Source organism: Amborella trichopoda, chromosome 6 (genome assembly GCF_054954075.1).
Source record: "Amborella trichopoda isolate Santa Cruz 75 chromosome 6, AtrichopodaSantaCruz75HAP2 v2.0, whole genome shotgun sequence".
NCBI classification, from domain to species: Eukaryota; Viridiplantae; Streptophyta; class Magnoliopsida; order Amborellales; family Amborellaceae; genus Amborella; species Amborella trichopoda.
In genome coordinates, this window is record NC_142341.1 from 51,683,102 (window position 1) to 51,710,929 (window position 27,828).

Here is a 27,828-nt window from a genome sequence, read left to right on the forward strand (position 1 = left end):
AACGATTATTGCAAAATCGAGATATTGAATTCACCTTATTAGGACATCAAAATTGTGTACTAACATAATAGTTTGGATATAATCTTAATGAGTTGGTTAATTGATCTATTCACATGCTTCCCCAGTCCAGAATCCCTCAAATTTGGATCCAATTTTCTAAGGATTGTTATTCATAATCTGGAATTCATGACTATGAAAAAGATCTTATAATTTATAAGTTTTTAATTTTGAAATATTTCTTATAGTAATGATTTGAGGCTTCATATGTGTCCCTTTTTTAGTGATTCATCACAATTAATGGCTAAATCATGTACCATTATCATGATTATAGCAAAATCGAAATGTCGGATTCACCTCATTGAGGAACCAAAATTTTGAAAAAAATCATATTAGTTAGGATAATTTTAATGACTTGGTTGGCTGATCTATTCATATGCATCCCCCTCCAAAATCCCCCTAATTTGGATTCAATTTTCTAGGTATTTATTTGAGGCCTTGGATATATCTCCCTTTTTGGTGGTCCATCGCAATTATCGACTAAATCGTGTACTATTTTCATAATTAGAGTAAATTTGAGATGTTGGATTTGCATCATCATGACACTAAAATATTTGTACTATCATATTGGTTATGATATAATCTTAATGAGTTGGCTGGTTGATCTATTCATATATATCCTCCCTCCAAAATGCCTTAAATTTGGATCTAATATTCTAGGGATTGCTATTCTCAGTCTGGAATTCATGAATATGAAAAAGATCTTAAGATCTAAAGGTGATTAATTTTGATATATTTTTTATAATATCGATCTGAGGTTTTGGATGTGTCCCCCTTTTTGGTGGTTCATCACAAGTAACGGCTAAATCATGTACTATTTTTATGATTATAGCAAAATCGAGAGGTCGGATTCGCCTCATTAGGACACCAATTTGTTGTACTAACATATTGGTTAGGATATAATCTCAATGAGTTCGCTTACTTATCTCTTTATATGCATCCCCACTCCAATATCCCTCAAATTTATATCTAATTTTTTAGGGATTGCTATTCTCAATCAGGAATTCTTGATTATGAAAAAGATATTAAGATTTAGAATTATTAAATTTTGAAAGTATTTCTTATAGCATTGATACGAGGCTTTGGATGTGTACCCCTTTTTGATGATCCATCACAATTAACTGCTAAATCTTGTACTATTTTCACGATTATAGCAAAATCGAGATGTCAGAATCGCCACATCAAGAATCCAAATTTTTCTACTATCATATTAGTTAAGATATAATCTTAATGAGTTGGCTGACTTATCTATTCATATGCATCTCTCTTACAAAATCCCTGAAATTTGGATCTAATATTATAGGGATTGTTATTCTCATTATGGAATTCATGAATATAAATAAGATCTCTAGTTCTAGAAGAGATTAATTTTAAAATATTTATTATAGTATTGATTTGAGGCTTTAGATATGTCCCTCTTTTTGGTGGTCCGTCACAATTATCGGCTAAATAATGTACTATTTTCACGATTATCGCAAAATAGAGAGGTTGGATTTGCCTCATCAGAACACCAAAATTTTGTACTATCATATTAGTTAAGATGTAATCTTAATGAGTTGGCTGGCTTATCTATTCATATGTATCCCCCCTCCAAAATCTCTCAAATTTGGATACAATTTTCTAGACATTGCTATTCTCAATCTGGAATTCATTAATATGAAAAAGATCTTAAGATGTATAAATGATTAAGTTTGAAATATTTCTTATAGTATTGATTTGAGGCTTTGGAAGTGTTCTCCTTTTTGGTGGTCCATCAACATTAATGACTAAATCATGTATTATTTTCATGATTATTGCAGAATCAATAGATCGGTTCGCCTTATCTGGACATCAAATTTGTGTACTAACATAAAAGTTTGGATATAATCGTAATGAGTTAGTTGACTGATCTATTCGTATGTTTCCCACTCCAAAATCCCTCAAATTGATCCACTTTCTAGGGATTGCTATTCTCAATCTGATATTTTGAATATGAAAAAGATCATAAGATCTAAAAGTGTTTAATTTTGAATTATTTCTTATAATATTGATTTTAGGCTTTGGATGTGTCCCTTTTTTCGGTGATTCATCACAATTAACGGCTAAATCGTGTACCATTTTCATGTTTATAACGAAATCGAGAGGTCGGATTTGCCTCATCGGGGCACCAAACTTTTGAAAAATTCATATTGGTTAAGATATAATCTTAATGACTTGGCTGACAGATCTATTCACATGCATCTCCGTTCAAAATCCCTCAATTTTGGATCCAATTTTATAGGTATTTATTTGAAGCCTTGGATATGTCCCCCTTTTTGGTGGTCCATCACAATTATCGACTAAATCATATACTATTTTCACCATAATAGCAACATCGATAGGTTGGATTTGCATCATCAGGATACTAATTTTTGTACTATCATATTGGTTATGATATAACTTTAATGAGTTGGTTGGCTTATCTATTCATATGCATCGACCCTCCAAAATCTCTCAAATTTGGATATAATTTTCTAGGAATTGCTATTCTCAGTTTAGAAATCATGAATATGAAAAAAGATCTTAAGATCAATAAGTGATTAATTTTGAAATATTTTTTATATAAATGATCTGAGGCTTTGGATGTGTCCCCCTTTTTGGTGGTCCATCCCAAGCAACGGCTAAATCATGTACTATTTTCACAATTATAGTAAAATCAAGAGGTCAGATTCGCCTCATCAGGACACTAAATTATTGTACTAACATATTGGTTAGGATATAATCTTAATGAGTTGACAGACTAATCCATTCATATGCATTCCCAATTCAAAATCCCTCAAATTTGGATCTATTTTTTTAGGGATTGCTATTCTCAATCTGGAATTCTTGACTATGAAAAATATCTTAAGATATGGAATTGTTTAATTTTGAAAGTATTTATTATAGGATTGACTTGAGACTTTAGATGTGTCCCCTTTTTTTGGTGATCCATCACAATTAATGGCTAAATCATGTACTATTTTCATGATTATAGCAAAATTGAGATGTCAGATTCGCCACATCAAGACCCCTAATTTTTCTAGTATCATATTGGTTACGATATAATCTTAATGAGTTGACTGACTTATCTATTCACATGCATCCCTCCTATAAAATCCTCGAAATTTGGATCCAATTTTCTAAGGATTGCTATTTTCAATCTAAAATTCATGAAGATAAAAAAGATTTTAAGATCTAAAAGAGATTAATTTAAAAATATTTCATATAGTATTAATTTGAGGCTTTAGATATGTTCCCCTTTTTTGTGGTCCGTCATAATTTTCGGCTAAAAGTGTATTTTTTCACGATTATCGCAAAATCGAGAGGTTGGATTCGCCTCATTAGAACACCAAATTTTTGTACTCTCAAATTGGTTAGGATATAATCTTAACAAGTTAGCTAGCTTGTCTATTCATATGCATCCCCCCTCCAAAATCCCTCAAATTTGGATCCAATTTTCTAGGGATTGCTTTTCTCAATCTGGAATTCATAAATATGAAAAAGATATTAAGATCTAGAAGTGATTAAGTTTGAAGTATTTCTTATAGTATTGATTTGAGGCTTTATATGTGTCTCCCTTTTTGGTGGTCCATCACAATTAATGACTAAATCATGTACTATTTTCACAATTATTGTTGAATCAAGAGATCTGAGTCGCCTTATCAGGATACCAAATTTATGTACTATCATAATTGCTTGGATATAATCTTAACGAGTTAGTTTACTGATCTATTCATATGCTTTCCCACTCCATAGTCCCTCAAAATTGGATCTAATATTTTAGGGATTGCTATTCTCAATCTGGAATTCATGAATATGAAAAAGATCTTAAGATCGATAAATGTTTAATTTTGAAATATTTCTTATAGTAATGATTTGAGGCGTTGGAATTGTCTCCCTTTTTGGTGATTCATTACAATTAATGGCTAAATCATGTACCACTTTCATGATTATAGCAAAATCGAGAGGTCGGATTCCCCTTATCAAGGCACTAAAATTTTGAAAAAACCATATTGGTTAGGATATAATCTTAATGACTTGGTTGGTTGATCTATTCATATGCCTCCCCCTCCAAAATCCCTCAAATTTAGAACTAATATTCTAGGTATTTATTTGAGGCATTGGATATGTCCCCCTTTTTGGTGGTCCATCATAGTTAATGGCTAAATCATGAACTATTTTCACGATTATTGCAAAATCGAAAGATCGGATTCGCCTTATCAATGCACCAAATATGTGTACTAACATAATGGTTTGGATATAATCTTAATGAGTTGGTTGGCTTTTCCACACCAAAATCCCTCAAATTTTGATCCCATTTTATAGGGATTGCGATTCTCAATCTGGAATTCATGAATATGAAAAAGATCTAGAAGTATTTAATTTTGAAATATTTTTTATAGTATTGATTTGAGGCTTTGGATGTGCCCCCCTTTTTGGTGATACTTACAATTAATCGCTAAGTCATGTACCATTTCCATGATTATAACAAAATCGAGAGGTTAGATTCGCCTCTCAGGGTGAAAAAATCATATTGGTTAAGATATAATCTTAATGACTTGGCTGACTGATCTATTCATATGCATCTCCCTCCAAAGTCCCACGGATTCGGATCCAATTTTCTAAGTATTTATTTGAGGCTTTGAATATGTCCACCTCTTTGGTGGTCCATCACAATTATCAGCTATATCGTGTACTATTTTCACAATTATAACCAAATCGAGAGGTTGGATTTGCATCATCAGGACCCTAAATTTTTGTACAATCATATTCGTTACAATATGATCTTAATGAGTTGGCTGACTGATCTATTCATATGCATCCCCCTCCAAAATCCCTCAAATTTTGATCTAATTTTATAGGGATTGCTATTATCAGTTTGCAATTCATGAATATGAAAGAGATCTTAAGATCTAGAGGTAATTACTTTTGAAATATTTTTTATAGTATTGTTCTGAGGCTTTGGATGTGTCCCTCTTTTTGGTGATCCATCACAAGTAACGGTTAAATCATGTATTATTTTCATGATTATAAGGCGTCGGATTGGCCTTATCAGGACACTAAATTGTTGTACTAAATTATGGGTTACGATATAATATTTAATTACTTGACTGACTGATCTATTCATATACATTCCCACTCGAATCCCTCAAATTTGGATACAATTTTTAGGGATTCCTATTATCAATCTAGAATTCTTGAATATGAAAAAGATCTTAAGATCTAGAATTGTTTAATTTTGAAAGTATTCCTTAGAGTATTGATTCGAGACTTTGGATGTGTTTCCCTTTTTGGTGATCCATCACAATTAACACCTAAATCATGCATTATTTTCATGATTATAACAAAATCGAGATGTCGAAATCGCCACATTAAGAGCCCAAAATTTTCTACTATCATATTGGTTAGGATATAATCTTAATGAGTTGGCTGGCTTATCTATTCATATGCATCCCTCATACAAAATCCCTGAAAGTTAGATCCAAGTTTCTAGGGATTGCTATTTTCAATATGGAATTCATGAATATAAAAAAAATATTAAGATCTAGAAGATATTAATTTAAAAATATTTATTATAGTATTGATTTGAGGCATTGGATATCTCCCCCATTTTGGTGGTTTGTTACAATTATCGGCTAAATAACGTACCATTTTCACAATTATCATAAAATCTAGATGTTGGATTCGCTTTATCAGGACACCAAATTTTTGTACTATCATATTAGTTAGGATATAGTCTTAATGAGTTCGTTGTCTTAGCTATTCATATACATCCCCCTTCCAAAATCCCTCAAATTTGGTTCGAATTTTCTAAGGATTTGCTATTCTCAATATGGAATTCACGAATATGAAAAATACCTTAAGATCTAGAAGTAATTAAGTTTGGAATATTTCTTATAGTATTGTTATGAGGCTTTGGATGTGTCTACCTTTTTGGTGATCCATCATATTCAATGGCTAAATCATATACTATTTTCACAATTATTTCATAATCGAGATATTGAATTCGTCTCATTAGGACACAAAATTTGTGTACTAACATAATTGTTTGGCTATAATCTTAATGAGTTGGTTGACTGATCTATTCCTATACGTTCCCACTCCAAAATCCCTCAAATTTGGATCCAATTTTCTAGAGATTTATGTTCTCAATCTGGAATTCATGAATATAAAAAAGATTTAGAAGTGTTTAATTTTGAAATATTTGTTATAGTATTGATTTGAGGCTTTGGATGTGTCCCCCTTTTGGGTGATTCATCACAATTAATGGCTAGTCATGTACAATTTTTATGATTATAGCAAAATCGACAGGTCTGATTTGCCTCATCAGGGCACCAAAATTTTGAAAAAATCATATTGGTTAAGATATAATATTAATGACTTGGTTGGCTGATCTATTCATATGCATCCCCCTCCAAAGTCCCTCAAATTTGGATCCAATTTTATAGGTATTTATTTGAGGCCTTGGATATGCCCACCTTTTTTATGGTCCATCACAATTATTGGCTAAATTGTGTACTATTTTTACAATTATAACAAAATCGAGATGTTGGATTTGCATCATCAGGACACTAAATTTTAGTACAATCATATTCGTTACAATATGATCTTAATGAGTTGACTAACTGAACTAATCGTATGCATCCCCCTCCAAAATCCCTCAAATTTGGATATAATTTTCTAGGGATTGTTATTCTCAGTCTACAATTCATGAATATGAAAAAGATTTTAAGATCTAGAGGTGATTACTTTTGAAATATTCTTTTATAGTATTGATCTGAGTCTTTGGATGTGTCATCTTTTTGGTGATCAAGCATAAGTAACGACTAAATCATATACAATTTTCACAATTATAGAAAATTTGAGAGGTCGGATTGGCCTCATCAGGATACCAAATTGTTGTACTAAACTATTGGTTAGGATATAATCTTAATTACTTAGCTGACCGAGCTATTATTCCCACTTCAAAATCCCTTAAATTTGGATCAAATTTTCTAGGGATTCCTATTCTCAATCTAGAATTATTGAATGTGGAAAAGATCTCAAAATCTATAATTATTTAATTTTGAAAGTATTCCTTATAGTATTGATTTGAGGCTTTGGATGTGCCCCCCTTTTTGGCGATTCATTAAAATTAACATCTAAATCATGTATTATTTTTATGATTATAACAAAATTGAGATGTTGGATTCGCCACATCAGGACCCCAATATTCTATACTATCATATTGTTTAGGATATAATCTTAATGAGTTGGTTGACTTATCTATTCATATGCATCCCTCCTACAAAATCCATGAAATTTGGATCCAATTTTCTAGAGATTGCTATTTTCAACCTAGAATTCATGAATATAAAAAAAATCTTAAGATCTAAACGAGATTAATTTAAAAATATTTATTGTAGTATTGATTTGAGGCTTTGGATATCTCCCCCATTTTGGTGGTTCGTCATAATTATCAGTTAAATAGTATACCATTTTCGTAATTATCGTAAAATCGAGATGTTGGATCGCCTTAGCAGGACACTAAATTTTTGTACTATCATATTGGTTAGGATATAATTTTAATGAGTTGGCTGACTTAGCTATTCATATGCACCCCCCCTTCAAAATCCCTCAAATTTGGATCCAATTTTCTAGGGATTGCTATTCTCAATCTTGAATTCATGAATATGAAAATGATTTTAAGATCTATAAGTGATTAAGTTTGAAATATTTCTTATAGTATTGATTGAGGCTTTGGATGTGTCTACCTTTTTGGTGATCAATCACAATCAATGGCTAAATTACATACTATTTTCACGATTATTGCATAATCGAGAGATTGGATTCATCTTATCAGGATACCAAATTTGTGTACTGCCATAATTGTTTGGATATAATCTTAACGAGTTGGTTGGTTGATCTATTCCTATGCGTTTTCACTCCAAAATCCCTCAAATTTGGATCCAATTTTCTAGGGATTCCTATTATCAATATGGAATTCATGAATATGAAAAAATCTAGAAGTGTTTAATTTTGAAATATTTATTATAGTATTGATTTGATGCTTTGGATGTGTCCCCCCTTGTTGGTGGTCCATCACAGTTACTGTTAAACCATATACTATTTTCACGATTATAGCAAAATTGATAAGTCGGATTCACCTCATCAGGGCACCAAAATTTGAATAATCATATTGGTTGGATGACTGGTATAGTGCATCCCCCTTCCAAAATCCCTCAATTTTGGATCCAATTTTCTAGGGATTGCTATTTGCAATCTGAAATTCATGAATATGAAAAAGATCTTAAGATCTAGAAGTGATTAATTTTCAAAATATTTCTTATGGTATTGATTTGTGATTTTGGATGGGCTAAATCATGTACTATTTTCATGATTACAGCAAAATAAAGAGATCAAATTTGCTTCATCAGGATAACAAATTTTTGTACTCTCATAAGTTGGCTGACTGGTCTATTCATATTCTTCCCCCTTACAAAATCCCTCAATTTTGAATATAATTTTCTATGGATTGTTATTCTCAATATGAAATTCATGAATATGTAAAATATCTTATGATCTAGAAGTGATTAATTTTGATATATTTCTTATAGTATTTATTTGAGGCTTTGGATGTGTCCCCCTTTTTGGTGGTCCATCACATCTAACAACTAAATTATGTATTCTTTTAATGATTATAGATAAATCGAGAGGTCGGATTCGCCTCATCTTGACACCAAATTTTTGTGCTATCACATTGGTTTGGATATAATTTTAATGAGTTGGCCGATTGATCTATTCATATGCATCCCTCCTAAAAAATCCATCAAATTTGGATCCAATTTTCTAGGGATTGCTATTCTCAATATGAAATTCATGAACATGAAAACGATCTTAAGATCTAGAAGTGATTAATTTTAAAATATTTTTTATAGTATTGATTTGAGGCTTTGTATGTGTCATCCCTTTTTGGTGGTCTGTCACAATTAATGGCTAAATCTTGTACTACTTTCATGATTATAGCAAAATCAAGAGGTCGGATTCCCTTTATAGGATACTAAATTATTGTACTATCATATTGGTTAGGATATAATCTTAATGAGTTGGCTGGCTGATCTATTCATATGCATTCCCCTCCAAAAACCCTCAAATTTGGATCTAATTTTCTTATTATTGCTATTATGAATATGGAATTCATGAATATGAAATAGATCTTAAGATCTAGTAGCGATTAAGTTTGAAATATTTCTTATCATATTGATTTTAGGTTTTAGATATGTCCCATTTATTAGTGGTTTATCACAATTAACGGCTAAATTATGTACTATTTTCACGATTATAGCAAAATTGAGAGGTCGGATTCACCCCACCAGGACACCAAAGTTTTGTACTATCATATTTGTTAGGATATAATCTTAGTGAGTTGGTTGGCTGATTTATTCATATGCATCCCCTTCCAAAATCCTTCAAATTTGGATCCAATTTTTTAGGGAATGCTATTATCAATCTGGAATTCATGAATATGAAAAAAATCTTAAAATTTAGAATTGATTAATTTTAAAATATTTCTTATAGTATTGAGTTGAGGCTTTATATGTGTTCCCCTTTTTGGTGGTCCATCACAATTAACGACTAAATCATGTACTATTTTCACGATTATGGCAAATCAAGTGGTCAGATTCACCTTTATCAGGACACCAAAATTTTGTATTATCATATTGGTTAGGATATAATTTTAATGAGTTGGTTGGCTAATCTATTAATATGTATCCCCCTTCAAAATCCCTCAAATTTGGATCACATTTTGTAGGGATTACTATTTTTAATTTGGAATTCATAGATATTAAAAAGATCTTAAGATCTAGATATAGTTTCTAGTCTCTAAAATTTTAATATGCTCTTTCTCTAAAACTTAAAATTTGAGATAATTTCTCTCTAAATTTTTTTAAGTAGTTTTTCTCTCTAAAATTTAAAGATACTTTCTCCTTCTAAAATTTAAGATTTAATACAGTTTCTCTCTCTAAAATTTGAATATGGTCTCCCTAAAACTTTAATTTTGATATTGTTTCTCTCTCTAAAAACTTGAGATAGTTTCTCTCTCTAAATTTTTTTGTAGATTTTATCTCTCTAAAAATTTTGTACACAAAATGGACCATTTCCATGAATGTCAATTCCACCTATTTTGGTGGAATTGAAATTTCCAAAATTTAGGCTTAAAACGAGCATTTAGGAATCCCACAGAAATCTCAATTCCAACAGAAAAGTCAATTATATGCAAACTAAACACAATTGGCTCAGCTTTTCCAAGAAAAATGATTCCTGGAAATCTGCATCCAATGAGCCTAACGGGCCCTTAAGAAATGCAACTCTTAAAAAATATTATAAGTTGAACACGAATAATATGCTCCCTCATAAGTATAGTTTATTTCTACTCCCTCTGTCAGAATATCTACTTGGGAGGATTTTTTTCCATCTAAAATTTTGGGAACTACCTAAGAATCATTGGAAGATTGATCTCAAAGAAATTGAGTTTTCTAACACTTTCATCGCACCATCAAAAAATTGGATGGTCTCTATTCAATCTCGAGACTTTTTTTTTATTGAGATTTTTTGTTGAGATTAAAATGTGAGTTGAAGAGGTTATATCCCCAAAATTCGGGGTCCTAAAATTAGTTATAGGAAATTTTTTTTATTGAGATTAATATGTGAGTCAAAGAGGTTATATCCCCAAAATCCGGGGTCCTAAAATTAGTTCTAGGTGAGGTTTTACCCGAGGGAGTAAATGGATAGTTCCGTGGGAGTATAATATCAATTGGCTTATAAGTTTAAAAGAAATTGTTTTGATTGGCTTTGAAAAGCTTTCAAATTGACCATCTTGACCTTGACCGTTCTGGCTGCAAAAAATTAGGATCCTAAGCCCAAAAAATAGTGTATATCACAGTATCTAGATCATTGATTTTCTACTGTTCAGAATCCTCGATATCTGTATCATTTTTTTGAGCTACAAATTTCACCAATCCATGGTGAAAATTGATTTTAGAGCCATAGTAGAGATTTCCCATATCCAAAGTGTTATCGAATGGGGCTTCAAGGTGAGGCTTTATTCTTTTCCACAATGCCTATGCCTTATAGAAACCACATCCTTATTTATAAATGGGTGAGGTTTGTATAAGTTGTCCACCTTATATTATGAGGTATAGTTTTGGTGTTGGAAACATTACGATGACTTGAAAATTTATGTTCAAACCTAATTATGAAATTTAAAGTTATAAGAACGATGCAGATTGAGCAAATAATATATATCGAGCAAATAATATATAAACACTTGAAAATGTTGAAAATGAATGGTCAAGATAACTTGTTACATGATGCACTATTTTTAGGACTTTAAATTCCTTTGGAAAAAGTTTATACAGAGCCGAGGCTCTAAACAATCAAATTAGAGCTTACCTCAAAAATTTCAATAGTAGAGGTTGTTTTGATGCCCAAATATTCTCAAATTGATTATCTCGACATCAAGATGCATGGACATGAGAAAAAAAATGGATTTCAAGTTTTAAAAATAGTGTATTTTGTAATCAATTTTTGGGCCGTCAATTTTTAAGATTTTCAAGTTTTCATATATCTACCGGTCTATACCATTTTTTAAGCTTAAACTTTATAAATAAAGATGAAAATATATTTTAAGGCTATCACCATGATTTTCAGTATTGAAACTATATTTCTTGACACTATTTGAAGGTAGGCTCTAATTTGATTATTTAGAGCCTAGGCTCTATACAAACTACACCCAATTCTTTTTTTTGGTATATATGTATATCTTGAAGTCGAGATGATTAATTGAAAGGTTTTCCATCAAATTAAACTTTTTTATAGCCCTAAAAAATTTATTTTTATTTTTTCGTCATTAGAGTTTAGCTTTGATGAATTTTAGAGTTTTTAGCCATACTTTCTTTGGGCATTTGTCTTTGTAAGATGTTTGCCTTTATCTATATCATGCACCACATTTTTTTCCAAATATTGTCGAGAAATGTGGTTTCAATACTGGAAATCTTTGTGATAGCTTTAAAATATATTTTCATCTCTAATTATAAGATTTAAAGCTTAAAAAATAGTATAAATTGAGTAGATCTATGAAAACTTGAACATCTTAAACATTGATGGGCCAAAAATGCATTACAAGATGTATTATTTCCAATTTATTAAAAAAATATATGCATTATTTCCAAAACGTGAAATCCATTTTTTTCTCATGTCTATGCATCTTGAGGTTGAGATCAATTGGGGATATTTGGGCATCAAAATAACCCTTTCTAGGGAAATTTTTGAGGTGCGCATTAATTCGATTATTTAGAGCCTCACACCATTTTTCTATTCATAATACTTTGTTTTCTAGAAGCCTTAAATCTCATATTTTGCTTTTCATCATACTTGTTCAACAAAAGTCTTAAATTTCATATTCCCTTTTTATTCACGGTTGAAAAACTCATTTATTTTAGATGCGTTTGAGTTTCTATCGATTTATTCATTTTTTGAGGCAAGTTACTTGATTGAAGAGGTTACATCTCATAATTTTACATACTTTATTGTTGGGTTTGTGTGGCTTTTAAGAGCTTAAGAGATATTGTATAAACATTTGAAATAAATGAATTATAAACTTAGTGGGAGTGTAGTCCTCTTGTGGACTATATTAGGCAAATGCAATTTTTTGATACTCAGACTACGCTTGACGTGGTAGGCTAGTCAAGTTGGAAACCCAAGGTACCTGGGCATAGAGATGAAACCGATGAGGGTTTAGTGGGTTAACCTTTGATGAGGTCGAAGTATGCTCGGATGAGAACCAAAGGACTGTGTGACCCTTGTGTGTGATGAATAGTCTAGAGAGACAATACTAAAACCTCAGCGTTGTATCATCATGCGGCATGTACATAGATAGTCGTACTGAGATAGTAATCTACTATTGAAGGTGAAACGTGTACATGTGCGAAAGATTATCCCTATGCACTATAGAGTCATTATTGCATCATGATTTGACGGATAATAGTTTGTCTCTAAGGAAGAATTTAAAATCCACATAATGAGATTACATCCCTATAGCCCATTGATTGACTTTGACAATTCAATCATGAGCCCCCGCAATAGACTGTGGGTTATGGGAACTGCTGGGTCAGTTTGAAAAAGCTAGTGTAGATTGTGGTCCACAGTTGAAAGTGGAGTGCTTATGTGCATTGATTAAATCCTATACATATTCGGATAAAATTCCCATCAAAATTAATTTAATTTAATTAATTTTATGTTATATGATTTTTTGGATGTTTATTTAATTTTTTGTGATTCTTCTGATATTTTAATTATGTCATTTGGATTTATAGATTAAAAAAAAATCAAATTTCCGTATTTAAAATACTCAAAGTACATAATGTTTATTCCTAAAAATCTTAAATCTTTTTATTAATATTTTATGTTCTACATGGGTACCATGCTTACCATGAGATGGTATGTGGGGAACACCGATGCTCACTATGGGTGGCACGCCCCATTCCAAGGGGCATTAGTTTCTGATGGTGATAAGCCTTTTTTATTCAAGGCATGTATTTTTAAGTAAGCTTTGATATTGAAAGGTGGCTTGTAAACGACACTTAGTATATCTTGAGAATCAAGTTTTTGAATAAGTAAGAGATATTCATTAAATGAGAAAGTAAATAATTATTTTATTTATTCAACTTATTTGATGGGAATATGTTTAGGAAAGGGAGGATAAGGTTTCTAGCATATTTCTTAGCATCTTGATGGTGGATATAGAGAATGGATGACTCACATCTCTCACTCCACAAGTTTTTTTAGATCGACGGTCAAGATTTACTCTTACGATGACAAACCCTAATGCATAAAAAATCTATAAAAGATGTCATTTTCATCCTTTGTCTCTATACCTCTTACTTATTCTCTCTCTAAAATAGAGCCTCTCTTTCTCATGGGTTTTAAATCAAGCTAGATCTTAGTTATGTGATTTTGTGGGCAGCAAAGGGATATCCCTTGTTATTAGTTTCTCCCTCATTTATTGATTTTGATATCTCATAAGGATCAAGCCAAGGGGCTTGAATTAGCCCTAAGCATTAAGGCTTAAGGTGGGTGATTCTAAATTGGGATCCATGTGCAATGTTTGGGTTTTGCTATAAGAAAGCTTTAGGTGGGTGGCTCTAGATTGGGATCCATGTGCATTATTTGGGTTTTCCTATAAGAATGGGAAATCAAGAGACCAATCAAAAATCTTGAGCAAATCACTGACTTGATGAAGGGGTTAGATCCCAAAAGTTTGAGTTTTAACTGCTCTTAGACAAAGTTCCATCAAGGGAATTTAGGAAAGGCTCATAAAATCTTGAATCTTCAAACCAATGTTTCCAAACCCAGATCAGTGGGGTAGATTGTCTATCCCACAAATCTACGTTGGATTACTAAATCGACAATTTGGATAAATATGGACTTGTTCAAATCAACAATTTAGAAAAAAATTTCAAAATAAAATAAAATTTAAATAGAGATTTATGGGGTGCGGGTTCAAGGGAGAAAATAATAAAATATAAGAGAAGCTTAAGAAAAAAGAGAAGAGAAATACGAAAGGGGTTTTTTAGGTTGGGTTGGGCCAGGACTAGTACATTCTCAAAACCGGTTTGATCCCAATTGATTCTTAATCCAGATTAGATTAGGTTGGACGGGCCAGGACTGATACCATCTCGAAACCGGTTTGGTCTCGACAATTTCCATCCAGATTCATGATTCGGATTGGAAATTGCCGGATTTTATAGAACTGTCCAAAACACAGCTACAAATCCATTTTCATTTGAAGTCTATATGAATTCATTTTAACTTCAAATCCGTGAATTGAGAGCGCTAAAAATAAGTTATATATGATATTTGAAAAATTACAATGACTTGTTCAAAAAAGGGAGACCAGAGGATCATTTTGAAGGCCTAAGAATTCATTTTTTTTTTAAATTCAAGATCATGGTAATAGAGACGAAATATCCGATAAGTTTTGGATCGAAAGTTCACCTCCAAAATGGATTCTACAAGGTAAATGCACTTGAATAAATGCGTCCACAGACATATCTAAACCGTAATTAATTAACCAAACTACGGACCATAAAGATATGGATGTCCTATGGAGGAAATACACCATACATAATGTACACCATATGCAATCAGTGGAGAGGAGTCGTGAACTCTTCTTTCAAAAGACAATAGCACACATTCACTAGAAACTATGAATCATCTCCACCATCCATTGTCGAGGACGAACAGCAAATACATCATGATCCAGCTTAGGAATTGCCAGTTGGACAAGTTGAATCGGAATCGGAAATTTGGCCCGATTCCGAATCTTGGAACACTGGGTGGATTGGACCTTTAAAGGCCATTGCATCATAATCAAGTTGAGCTCTAGCCAACAACAGTCCGGTCCATGAGAAATAACACAAGTTGTAACTTGAATTATTGCAAAACCTTTCTATTATACTTTTCTCAATATTATTACCATTAAGTATCACTCTCAATCAATCAACTTACAAAACCCCAAAAATCCCAAAAGAAAAAAAAAAATATAGAATAAGAAAAAACTAGAGAATAGCAATAAAAATCACACAATAACATAAGACACACCTCATCTATAGAAAGGCTTTCTCCCCACCCCGACAGGCAAAGAATGGGCAGAGTCCAAACTCAAATTCCCAAGTGCATGCAAAGAGCCATCTTGCTTTGAGAGTCTTTGGGAATTGGAGCTCTTGTTTGAGAAGATTGAGCCCTTGTTCCACCTCAACGACCCAAATGGGCCTTTCTTGGGGTCATTGCTTGGTGCTTGTGACCCTCTCTTTGGGGCACTTTGAGCCCTAACCTTTGCCTTAGCTGACAAAGTGGGTGCCATATAATTAGGCATAGAGAAAGGTGGGCAACTGGTTAAGCTCTCATCATCTCTATCACCTCCATTGCCATTGAAATTCGAGCTCTTGATGTTTGTTGAACCAAAAATTGAAGGTGGTTTGCTTGCAATTACATGTCTTGAGCTTGGAGCTGGAGAGGATCTTGAGGACTTGGGGGTGGCCAAATCTAGGGATTCAACACTAATTTGCTTGTGTCTTTTGGAGTCAATGCGAGGCCTTGAGTCTATGGTGTTGTCCATTGGTGCTTGTTTGGGCTTCTCATGTGTTGTTGCTTGGTTTTCAAGGGGTTGAGTTGTTAGTTGGCGTTCAAGCCAAGTCCAACCCCATGGGAGACCATTGGACCTCAGCTCTGTCATGCCGGCTAGCATTGGTTTGGAAACTCCCCTCAAGAGCTAAGGCCACGAGTTCTCAAAAGTTAGCAAGGAGGGAGAGAGAGTAGGGGTGGCAACGGATAGGGTATGGGTCCGGTCCGGCTGGATTTGGACCCGAACCCAAACATGAATAGTATTCAGGTCCAAAATTTGGACATGAACCCATACCCGAGATCGGGTATACCCGTCGTATCTCGGGTCCACTGCCACCCCTGAGAGAGAGAGAGCAAGAGAGAGAGAGAGTGGTGCCCCAAAAACTACATTAATAAATAAATATTAAAATTCGTAGATGCCAAAAAAAATAAACTCCATTTTTCCTTATTCATTTTTACTTTTCTCTATTGGCTTTTCATTTTCTATTAATTTTTTGTGACTTCCAAAATCTAAACCTAATTTTTTTTAAAAAAACACTGAGATAGAGGTCTATTAACAACATTATTATCAGTTGTAATTGCAATCGATATCTTATTATTTACTTATAAGTAATACCAATAAGTATTTTTATTTTGTCTAACTTTTCAAAATAATATTTGTTTATAAGTAAATAATATATTTACTAGTATAAATTGAAGACAATTTTAATTATTTTTTAAAAGAGAAACTATCGCAAATATACCTTAATTTAAGGTTAATTGGAAAAAAGCCTAAACTTTTGTTTACCTCGTCTACACCATTTTTCCTCATTTTCGGTTTTTTTTAGACCAAAATGACCTTCACAGTAATCTTACTACCGTAATACATATCATTTTATACGGTATTTAAAATACCGTAGTAATTTCAAGTAATATTATGGTACTTTAAATACCGTAAAACTTTGACCATGACCGTGAAGCCAATTACGGTACTTTAAGTACCGTAAAAATTAAAACCCATTATACAGCATTTTAAGTACCGTAAACACTAACCATAAAACTAAAACCCATTATACGGCATTTTAAGTACTGTAAACACTAACCATAAAACTAAAACCCCCATTATACGACATTTTAAGTGCCGTAAACACTAACCATGTTATACGGCTCTTAAAATGCCGTAAACCATTTTATCATTTTGTTTATCTTTTTCATCTCTAATTCTTTTTATGTTTATCTCTTCTTTCTCTCTCCAATTCATTTTAATATTTATCTCTTATTTTTCATTCTTATTATTTTTTATCTCTTCTTTCTCTCTACAATCTCATCATCATTTTCTTAGATAGATCATGTCATCTGTTTTGTATAGCTGAAGTCGGTATTTGATTACTCTCTCTAAGGAGAGGATGATGAGATTGTAGAGAGAAAAAAAAAAGACAAAAAATAATTAGAGAGAGAAAGAATAAATAAATGTTAAAAAGAATTAGAGAGAGAAATAATAGATAAACATAAAAATAATTAGAAATGAAAGAGATAAACACAATGAGAAAAATGTTTACAGGTGACGTATAATATGGGTTAGTGTTTATGGTACTTAAAATGCTGTATAAGGGTTAGTGTTTATGGTACTTAAAATGCTGTATAAGGGTTAGTGTTTATGGTACTTAAAATGCTGTAGAAAGGTTAGTGTTTATGGTACTTAAAATACTGTATAAGGGCTAGTGTAAGTTTACGTATAAAATTTCATAAGTATTACGGTACTTAAAGTATCGTATAACATGCACTAACTATTACGGTAATATGACTACCGCGAATGTCATTTCGGTAAAAAAAACCGAAAATAAGGAAAAATGGTGTAGAAGAGAATACTTATATTGGTATATATAAAAAATAAAAAGATAATTCCTTCTCTATCTTTCTTTCCGGTATGCATTCTATCAAGAATCATACTTTCAAGTAGACCATAGGTAACCATATCTCTTTTCATTACTTCACCCAAATAATATAATTGAAATTATTTTTAAAAAATAATCACGTAAAAATACAGTTATAAATAGAATTATAATTATATTTTGAAGTTTATGTGGTCTGTTTTTCTATTTCATTTTTTCTAATATTCCATAATAATATTTACTTATGAATATATTATAATATCATTAATACTAATTTTAGAGTAGGTTAGAAAATAATATAATTGAAAACACGAAAAATTAATTATTATCTAATAGAAGCCTAAATGTGAAGATGGACCCATCAAATTCTCTCTCTTCTACAAACCCTTTCATAAACAAATTTTATGGTTTTTGAAAATTTTATTTGAAGATTGAAATTTATTTTAATCATTAATATTTTAATACACACGTGCAACTCACGCGCATATCATTAGTGTGTGCATATATATATATATATATATATATATATATATATATATATATATATATATATAAAGGTATATAGAGAGAACCTTTTGAGAGTATGCGTAGGCTAAGGCTCTCTCCCTCTTGATGATGCCCTCCAGCTTTTGTTGCATCCTTGCATCGATCTCCTCCTTTGTAAGCACGCTGTCGTCCCATTCGTCGTGATGATGCTCATTTTCGGACTGTAAAAGCATCCTAATTATAAGGGATTTGTGTACATTTATGTGTATTATACGATATTATTTTTTAGAGTTCATATTTTTGAGACTTATATCTGTATCATAGACACTCGTGACCATATATATATATAGCTCAAGATGCACTATCTCTAGCAAGTAGCAAATACATATAGAGAGAGAGTATTTGTCGACTCAAAGAGAGAGAGTATTTATCGACTCAAAGTCCATCTTCAGAGAGAGAGAGAGAGAGAGATTCACTTGGTGACTCAAAGTCCATCTTCCCAGTGTGCTCTCATTGTCCTTGTCACTCTTTTGTTGAATGGAGTTTTCCAGCATATGAATCCTTCTTGAATGGATTTGAGCTTGCACCCGCACCAGCAGCCGCATGCACCTCATTGTGTTCGTGGTCTGGCGCTTCACACTCTGTCCTCTCACCAATGCTTGAAGCCTCACCAAACCCTTTAGAGCCTTAAAACTCCTCCTTGCCTAGAAACCATACTCCAACATTAATGCCCATTTTCAGAATCATAAATCTCTTTAATCATGCTTAAATTAGAACAAAGAATCTCTTTTAATCATGCTTAAATGGGGGTGGCAATAGGTTTGGCCGGACCTGGAAAAATGATATGGGACCTGACTTGGACTTGGACCTGACAATATAGTGTGGGACCCAAACCTAACCCAAAATTAAAATATTTATGTATTTAATTAATATTTAAATATATTTTATTTATTGGGACCCAAAAAAATTACCAGACACGGACCCGAATAGTGCTTGTGTCCAAAGTTTGGATATGGACTTGATCCGCCGGGTAACCGGACCCAGATCGGGTCTACCCCTTGGGTCTCAAGTCCATTGCCACCCCTATGCTTAAGCTTGCTACAGTGGTATTTGTTCTCAGTTTACATTTGCAAAATAATGTGTACCATTTCAATTTTATTTTCCATATTTTAGTACTGAGATCTACATCAATCAAAATTGTTATTCCAAACTAAAAGAAATAAACGAGGAAGTATGCAACAAGGCTATTTAACTTTCGTACAAAAAGATCACAATTCTGTTAGATGTGAAATTGGATTGTTGGGGCTGTGCCATTAATGTATCCTGAGTTTAAATTTTTTTTCCCAAACTTTGGGGCATACTGCTAGCTGTTGGATTTCATATCTGGCACCTAAGGATGACTATGACTTTCTTTTAAGAAAGGTAAATGGTCTTATACATAATTTCAAGATAAATTTATTATTATTATTCTCTGATTTAATTTTTTATGATTTTATTGAATTTCAACACTTTTCAATCATAGATTTGGTTTTCATGTTTAACTATTTTGAATTGTTTTGACGATTATAATAACAAGATCTCCAGTTACTGTGCTAGGCCCAATGATGATTCGAATGTTCAAAATTCTATCTTTTGTTGATTAGTTGTCCAAATAAAAAAAAGGTGTAAAATCCTTTACTTTTGATACAAGACGTTCACATGCATTCTGAGCTATCAGATTTGAAACAGGAGAGTGAGGGGCAAGTCACATAATGTGAGAAATATTTTATTAGACACTTGCAATAGCACACCCCCGACTGCCGAATATTATACATGACAGCTAAAGGTAATTATGATATATTGATCTTCTTTTATACCATTCCAAAAAAGAATATCCTAGAATTAAATGGGGAATGGTCCAAGCCCATTTGGGTCTAGATGAGATTAGCTCAACTTTACATTTATCTCAAGGAAAGATTCACGACACTCAAATAAGGGGCCTAGGGCAAAGGGTTCCATGTGACCATCTAAACCGCTTTCACGCAATTACGATGTAGACAGCCAGGCTAACGGACCCTAATAAGTTAGAATCTAGGGGAGGCAATCTAGTCAGGATCAATGTCAAGCCTAATAGGTCTACTTGACTCGAGTGTAGTCCTGTAGTCCTGAGTTAGTTCCGGTTAGGTTAGGTTTATTCAAGTCCTTATTGGGTTGTGTCAGGACAGGTTGACGTCGACCTGATTGGACCAACCTAATAACCAATAAATTTTATTTTGTAAAATATGTATAATAATTTTTTTTATTTTGTAAAATATGTATAATAATTTTTTTTATTTTGTAAAATATGTATAATAATTTTTTAAAATTTTTCTTTTTGTTTTTTATTTAGACCTAAATTCAACTTGATTAGGCAAGTTGGGTCTTCGTTGGGGTTGACCTAGGCCCGACCAGATTAGTTTATATCATACTATCGAAGAGTATGGTATGATCCAAATGATCATGGTAACAACATGATCATAAGGCTCATCACCATCTAACCAATGCCTTGGAGGACAAAAGAAGAGGAGTGGAGCCTACACTTCAAATAATGAATTATTTCGTTGCTAGCCCCTGCAATACACCCCCTGGCAACCCACAAAAAAAAAAGAAAAAAAATCACACTATAAACCATATTTAGGGGTAGCAATAAGCCAGGTGGCCAACCCAAAAAATTATGGTTTAGGCCACAAAATGTAGCCTGAGAGCCGAGCCGAGTGTGGGCCTGGTCAAGACAGGGCCAGCCTATTTGGGCTCTGCCCGGCCCTTTTTATATATTTTTTACATTTTTTCAATTTTTTTACTTAGTCCTCACTCGGGCCACCCCCGCTTGGCCGTAATAGGTCCTGGACCTCTTTGGCCTTGTTAGGGCTGGGCCAGGCCTAGACCGACCCTATGGGATCAGGGCTGGGCTAGGGCTGGGCTAGGGCCGGGGCTGGGCTAGGGCCGGGGCTGGCCAAGCCCATTGCGAGCCCTAGCAATACTATTATCATGATCACATGGATGATACAACTTTTCCTTATTATGCATGATTAGTTTCTTACCACGTATCCTCTAAATGCAGATTGTATTTTGGTGGCTGCCAAATGATCATTTGAACGAGGAGGGTAATATGAGCCTGTCAGAAGGGCAACCTCTGCGGCCGCATTGGCGGCGGCGACCGCTGCCTCGGCAGCAACTGCGGTCGCCACTGCGACTGCATATGAGTGCTTCTTCTGGTTCTCTTGCTCAGCTTCACCAAGAATCGACTCCACACTACTAGGCTCTCTAGTGTAGCGTGAAATGAAGGAGGAGTTTGGTTCTCCATGCCTGAATTTGCCAAAACCCCACTTCTTCTTCTCCTTCAATACTCCTTTCTTTGGTTGGGCCTGTATCAAAGATTCAAAAATCAAAACATTGAGTCAGAGAGCATGAGAGAGAGAGAGAGATATCACAGCAACGAAAGAGAGCATGCGTGTCAGAGAGAGGAGTGTTTGAGTGCGTGTGAGAGGTATTTGATAGCGAGAAAATGTATAGGAGAGAGTTGTGTTTTTGTGTGTTGGAGGAAAGAGAGCTTTTGTATAGAGCCGAGGCTCTAAACAATCAAAGTAATGTGCACTTGTAAATAGTATCGAGAAATGTAGTTCAATAGTGGAAATCTTTGTGATAGCATTAAAATAAATTTTCATTCAATTACAAAATTTAAAACTTCAAAATAGTATAGATCGAGCAGATCTATGAAAACTTGAAAATTGACGGTCAAAAACTGCGTTACAAGACGCACTATTTTCATAACTTGAAATCCATTTTTTTTTCATGTACATGCATCTTGATGTCGAGATGATCGATTGGAGTATATTTGGGCATCAAAATAACCTCTTCTAATGAAATTTTTGAAATAAGCTCTAATTCGATTGTTTAGAACCTCGGATCTATATAAAATTTTTCTTTGAAATAATAACATTATTCAAGGCGGGTTCACATAGACTCCTAACCAAGACCTAGACTTGAATGGTATTCAGGGTCCAATATTTTGACCCGGACCCAACCTGTCGGATCCAATTTTTGGACCCTCTGGAATCGGGTCGGGTCGGGTCCGATCTCCTAGATTCGGTCGGGGTCCAGGTTCATTACCACCCCTTCCGTGAGAGAGAGATTGTCATGATGGTGAGAGAGCGATTGCTATTTATTGTCATGATGGCATTTTTGCTTTTTAAGGGAGCCAATTTTTACTTTTAAGATGGGAGTTCTAATTTTATAGTGAGGTCGCACCTTATTGGTCATTATGGGGTATTTTAAGAGATAAGAACCTCTTTTTTTAGCACCCACCAATCAATCATTTTGGTATTTTTAAGTATTCTAAACCCTTTAAGACATGCACGTAATCATATTAATATATTATGAAGTGAAAGTACAGGCATGAAGTTAGATGAATAGCATATATGGAGAGAGAGAGGTGTTTGAGTGTGTATGTGAGAGGCATTTGATTGAGAAAGAAAATGTATGTGAGAGAATTGGGTGTTTGTGTGTGTTTTCGAGGTGAGAGAAAGAGGTTTCACTTTTTTTCCTTGTTAAAAAGAGGAGAGAAAGCTGTCTAAGAGAGAGGGAGTGCTATTATTGTCATGATTGTGAGAGAGATAGAGAGTTATTTATTGTCACGGTGGTATTTTGCTTTTTTTAAGGGAGCCAATTTTATTTTTAAGGGAAAACTACGTCTGTATCGCTTTATTTTACCGTTATAATGAAAATGCCCAAAAATATGTGGTATTTATATAGAAGGACTCCTTTTATTTTGTTTAGTTTTGTTTCTGACCGGATGTTTCAAATATTAGATCGTTTATTAATTTTTATTTTTATTAAATTTTGATATTCATAAAATTGTCCGATGTCAAAAAAATCGAACCGCACAATTTGTAGGGCAGACCCACTTGTGTTAGGGTGATGCAATAATAGATAAGAGAGAGGAGGAAAAAAAATCGCACAAGCGGCATAAAAATGATCCTGTTCGATATTTTGACATCGGTTGATGGCCTTATTAAGATTAAAATTAACAATCAGTAGTTTGAAACATCAAACATTGGACCGGAAGCAAAGTTGGAAAAAATAAAAAATATAAGGGGATGCACATAATAAGAACCTCTTTTTTAACACCAACAAATCAATCACTATTGTATTTTTAAGTATTCTATGCCCTTTTAAGGCATGCACATAACCATATTATGAAGTGAAAGCACAGGCAAGGGAGATGAATTACACATATGGAGAGAGAGAGAGAGAGAGAGAGAGAGAGAGAGAGAGTATGTTACTGTTTCATATTTTTCTTTGGAGGTGGGTAAGAAGACCCTCTTGAGCACTGAAAACCAACTGCCTTTCTTGCCCATGATGTGTCTACCATCACTTTCCTCTTTGTTCCCCTTCTTCAAGCAACCTATCAAATTTGCATTTAGTATTGTGAAACAAAACTATAAAAAGTAGTCTAAATTAATATTGTGAAACAAAAACAACATTAATAATATATAAAGAGTAGTTCGGCCAACATACTACAAAAACAACATTTTTAATATTATTTGAAAATCATTTCACTTATATCTGTCAATATTTTATAAAAAATACCAAAATTTTAGGTTTAGATCCTTAAAAAGTGAGGGTATTTTGGCTACTCTAGAGCCAAATGACCTAATTATTCATACTTATTTTAAGTTTTAAACCTGTAAAAAAATATGTTCAACTTTTAAAAACCAGAATAAGGAAAGTATTTGCACCTCTCAGCTCAAATAATTTAAGTGGGGCCAAAATATTAAAATTCCCTTATCTTGTTTCCAAGCTCATGATATAATTTTTTAAGAAAAAGAAATATTCTCGGTGAAAATTAATTTGAATTTTTTTAGTTTTGCATTTAATAGACGAAGGTCGATTCCGCACTTGGAGTGCCAAATAGACAATAAGAAGCCAATTTTCACAGATAACTATAAGGAAAACAACTAAAAAATTCAGATGGGTTCAATGCAAAAGAAAATGGTAACAAGATATTGGGTGCAAAAACATAATTAATGGAAGGTCCTATCTGCAGAAACTCTAATGCAGAGAGAGTTTCAAATTCTCATAAGACATAACTCTTGACTCATACTACATCGCTCTCTCTTCGAATCGGTCAGTGCGCGGTTCCAGTTTGACCGACGGTTCCGAGTCGAACCACTGCTCTCTCTCTCTGTTAAGTAAACCAAGCAGTTGGAATCAACTCTGCTCTCTCTCACACAAACACACACACAAAAGTGAAGCAAGCAAGAGGGATCTCTCTCTCTAACCGGCGCACGAACAAATCAATCAGAGAAGAAAAAGTAGTAACACATGGAAGTTAGCAACATCATACCTGCTGAACCTTATTCCAAGAGTTCTCAGACAGGAGATTTTGATAACAAAAGTAAAATGGCTCTACAATTCTGCCTTGTTCAAGCAAATAGAGAGAGAGAGAGAGAGAGAGAGAGAGAGAGAGATATGGTCCTTGAAGGGACTCTCCTGTAGAGAGAGAAAGAGTTGGTCCTTGAATCTTCCACACCTCACACCTAGAGAGAGAGAGGCCGGGTCCTCTTTCGATCCTTGGATACTTTGCCTTGGCCCTCTCCTTTGTTGCACAATTTTTGTTCTTCTCTTTCTCTCTCTTTCTTTTTCCTCTTCATATTCCTTTCTCTCTCTACACCTTCCTTGCAATGTTTGATATTCTTTCGCCTTTGCAACTTATATCATATGTCCACGCGTAGGCCACACGTGCACCTCACCCCCTTATGACATGATAACATGGACGGACGAGATTTTAAATCGAGATATTGTAGGGTCCACATTACATCGTAGGGTATGTGATGCAAAATCTGGGCCGTAGGTTTGATGGGGGCATAAAGTATTGCGTTTAAGTGTGGTGAGATGGAGAATAAAAGAGTGAAGATTATGATTTGTGGTGATGATGGGGGCGGTTAGAGAAGGGTTCTCCACTTGCACACTCCAATCACCAAACTCACTTTACTTGCCTAGAAAGCCTCTCTCCTCTTTTTCTCTCTCTCAACATCTCTCCCTACCAAGTAGCACTTTTTTAAAACCCTCCGATTTTCGATTCGGATCGTCGATTAGAATTAGTCGAGATCGAACTAGTTTTACTAATATGGGTCCCACTTGATTCCTTCTTAAAATCTTTTATAAAATTTTTCTGTTCTTTTAAGCTTATCTAAATATTTCTAGATCATCTCTAAATCCTCACCCTATAAACTTCTGTTTTAACATTTGTTTTATTTCATTTATTATTGCTATTTTCCTTAGATCGTCGTTCGAACAGATCTAGATCACCGATCCGACATGAATAAGTAGGTGAAACATCCAACCCTAGCAATCCGATGTTATGGCAACACTTTGTCTTTCTGGATCTTCTATTTTAATCGTTCCATAGCCAAATCTCCACTATTTTTGAAGGTTCATGGATCTTCTATTTTAATCGTTCCATAGTCAAATCTCCACTATTTTTAAAGCTTCAGATTCCACAACCAGAGGCGTCGGTAGATTTTCATGCACTCACAAGGTCTTCCAGCACTTAATTTACTTTTCTACGACGATTCTGAGGCATGGCATTGCCAAATTCTGTAAAGCCGCAGCCGCACCAAAGCCTCATAATTTCATCTTAGTTTCAAGGTTTTTGTTTATGATGATGGTGTTTTAAAGGGGAAGTAATTTCGTTTCGTGTTGGTAGTTAACAAGTACTATTTATGTGAGATGGTGGAGGACCACTGTGGCTTTGCTTTTAAGCCACTCAAGCCACTGGAGAAGAAAATAGGCCCCAGTTCTAATATATTCTTATTCCCTCACCTAAAAACAAGGATAAAGGCTTCGTTTAGTTATGAACATCATTGAAGAATGTACATTTATTTATTTTCATGTCCCATCAATCTCATTCAATCAATTTCTTACCTTAGTTTGGTTGTCCCTATGGTTGTGTTAGGGTAAGTTCATGCTTTATCCACACCCACACTTGAAAGAGTCCCCTCCCCCCCTCTTTCTCTCTCTCTCTCTTACAGAGCAAAGATTTTTTTTTTTTTTTCATAATTCATTTAAAAAAACCGGCTCCTACCCTTTTCTTCATATAGATTAGGGAATCATAGAGCAAAGATAGCTCTACTAGTAGTGGTGGTTTAGGGATTAGGGTTTTAACGAGGGGAGTGAAAGTTGAAATTAGAGTTCAAAAATATGGACCTGTGGTCTAGGGATTAGGGTTCTAACGAGGGGAGTGAGAGTTGAAATTAGAGTTTAAAAATATGGACCTGGAGTCTGTTGGGTTGGAGCGCCAGGCCATGTTTGACTTGGGCAAACCCGAGTCGAAAAAATTGAAATTTTTTATGAAAAGACCGGTGACCAAGAGGATTCCAAGGTCTTGAGGCCCGGAATTGCCCGACTCTTGGTCCAGTTGCAGGTACAGCGTGCTCCCATAGGAGCAGATTGTATATTAACACACTTGTATAAAGGAGCACCTGCGAATAATTTTCTTAATTTGAAAGTTTGGAATCCACTTAAGAATCACTAAATGATTATTTTTAAAAAAATAACTGAATTTTGAGTTATTGAACATTTAGATCAAACAATCAAAAAATTAGAAGGCCTCTGTTCAATTTCATGAAATTATTTTTGGGGCATATACACAGTCTGTTTAAAACTCTGATTTTTATTTATTTATTTATTTTGACGTTTTTCACAAGGTTCAAGAGGATACATCCACAAATTTGGGTACTAAAATACTTATACCTTCGTCTGACCGAGCAAATGGATAAAATGCTCCCTCAAGCGTAGGAAACCATACGAGATTTGTTAAAAAAAAAAAAAAAGGCAAAAATATCCTCCTCAAAGAGAGCGTTAATGATCATATGCTCCTACATGAGCACAATGTGAGTCTACTCCTCCAGGCAAAACCCTAGCTCAAAGTATTTTTTGGAACCTCAAAATTTGGGGATACAACCTACCCAATCTAGTAACCAACTTAAAGAAATAAAAAGAAATTGAATCATTTAAAAAAGAAAAAGGAAACTATATATAGAGACTGTTTATTTTTAGTATAATGAGGCCACAATTGCTCTTTGTTCGTTAGATTTTAAATCAAGCGGTTGTAAATGTATAATTGACTGGACTCAAAGTTCACGAAAATATTGCTCAAACTTCATGACACAATCCAAGCCATCCAATCTGATATCCTATGGCTAGGAATAATTGTGAACTCCTTATAACAATC

The 27,828-nt window shown here is 33.7% G+C and overlaps 1 protein-coding gene across 2 annotated transcripts; it reads right to left on the reverse strand.

Moving 5' to 3' along the window:
- Window positions 1–15,519: 15,519 nt before the first annotated feature.
- On the reverse strand, window positions 15,520–25,278 carry IQD13 (IQ-domain 13). 2 transcript variants are annotated; one of them, XM_088869227.1, is made up of 7 exons: window positions 24,940–25,278; window positions 24,684–24,777; window positions 23,876–23,997; window positions 21,635–21,958; window positions 19,052–19,279; window positions 18,662–18,796; window positions 15,520–16,366 (listed from the first exon to the last, which is right to left on the reverse strand). In XM_088869227.1, the coding sequence occupies exons 3-7, from the start codon at window positions 23,948–23,950 to the stop codon at window positions 15,698–15,700; spliced, it is 1,431 nt and encodes a 476-aa protein (XP_088725353.1). In that variant the 5' UTR covers window positions 23,951–23,997; window positions 24,684–24,777; window positions 24,940–25,278; the 3' UTR covers window positions 15,520–15,697. The 2 variants fall into 2 exon arrangements, with proteins under 2 accessions (XP_088725353.1, XP_088725352.1); XM_088869226.1 differs by lacking the exon at window positions 24,684–24,777.
- Between the last annotated feature and the right edge of the window lie 2,550 nt (window positions 25,279–27,828).

Coding starts and splice junctions, on each gene's coding strand:
- IQD13 (XM_088869226.1), bottom strand. CDS start 23,950: ATGGGCAAGAAAGGCAGTTGGTTTTCAGTGCTCAAGAGGGTCTTCTTA. Junction 21,959..23,875: donor CCAAAGAAAAATATGAAACA/GTAACATACTCT, acceptor TCTTTGATACAG/GCCCAACCAAAGAAAGGAGT. Junction 19,280..21,634: donor CTGCATTTAGAGGATACGTG/GTAAGAAACTAA, acceptor TATGGTTTCTAG/GCAAGGAGGAGTTTTAAGGC.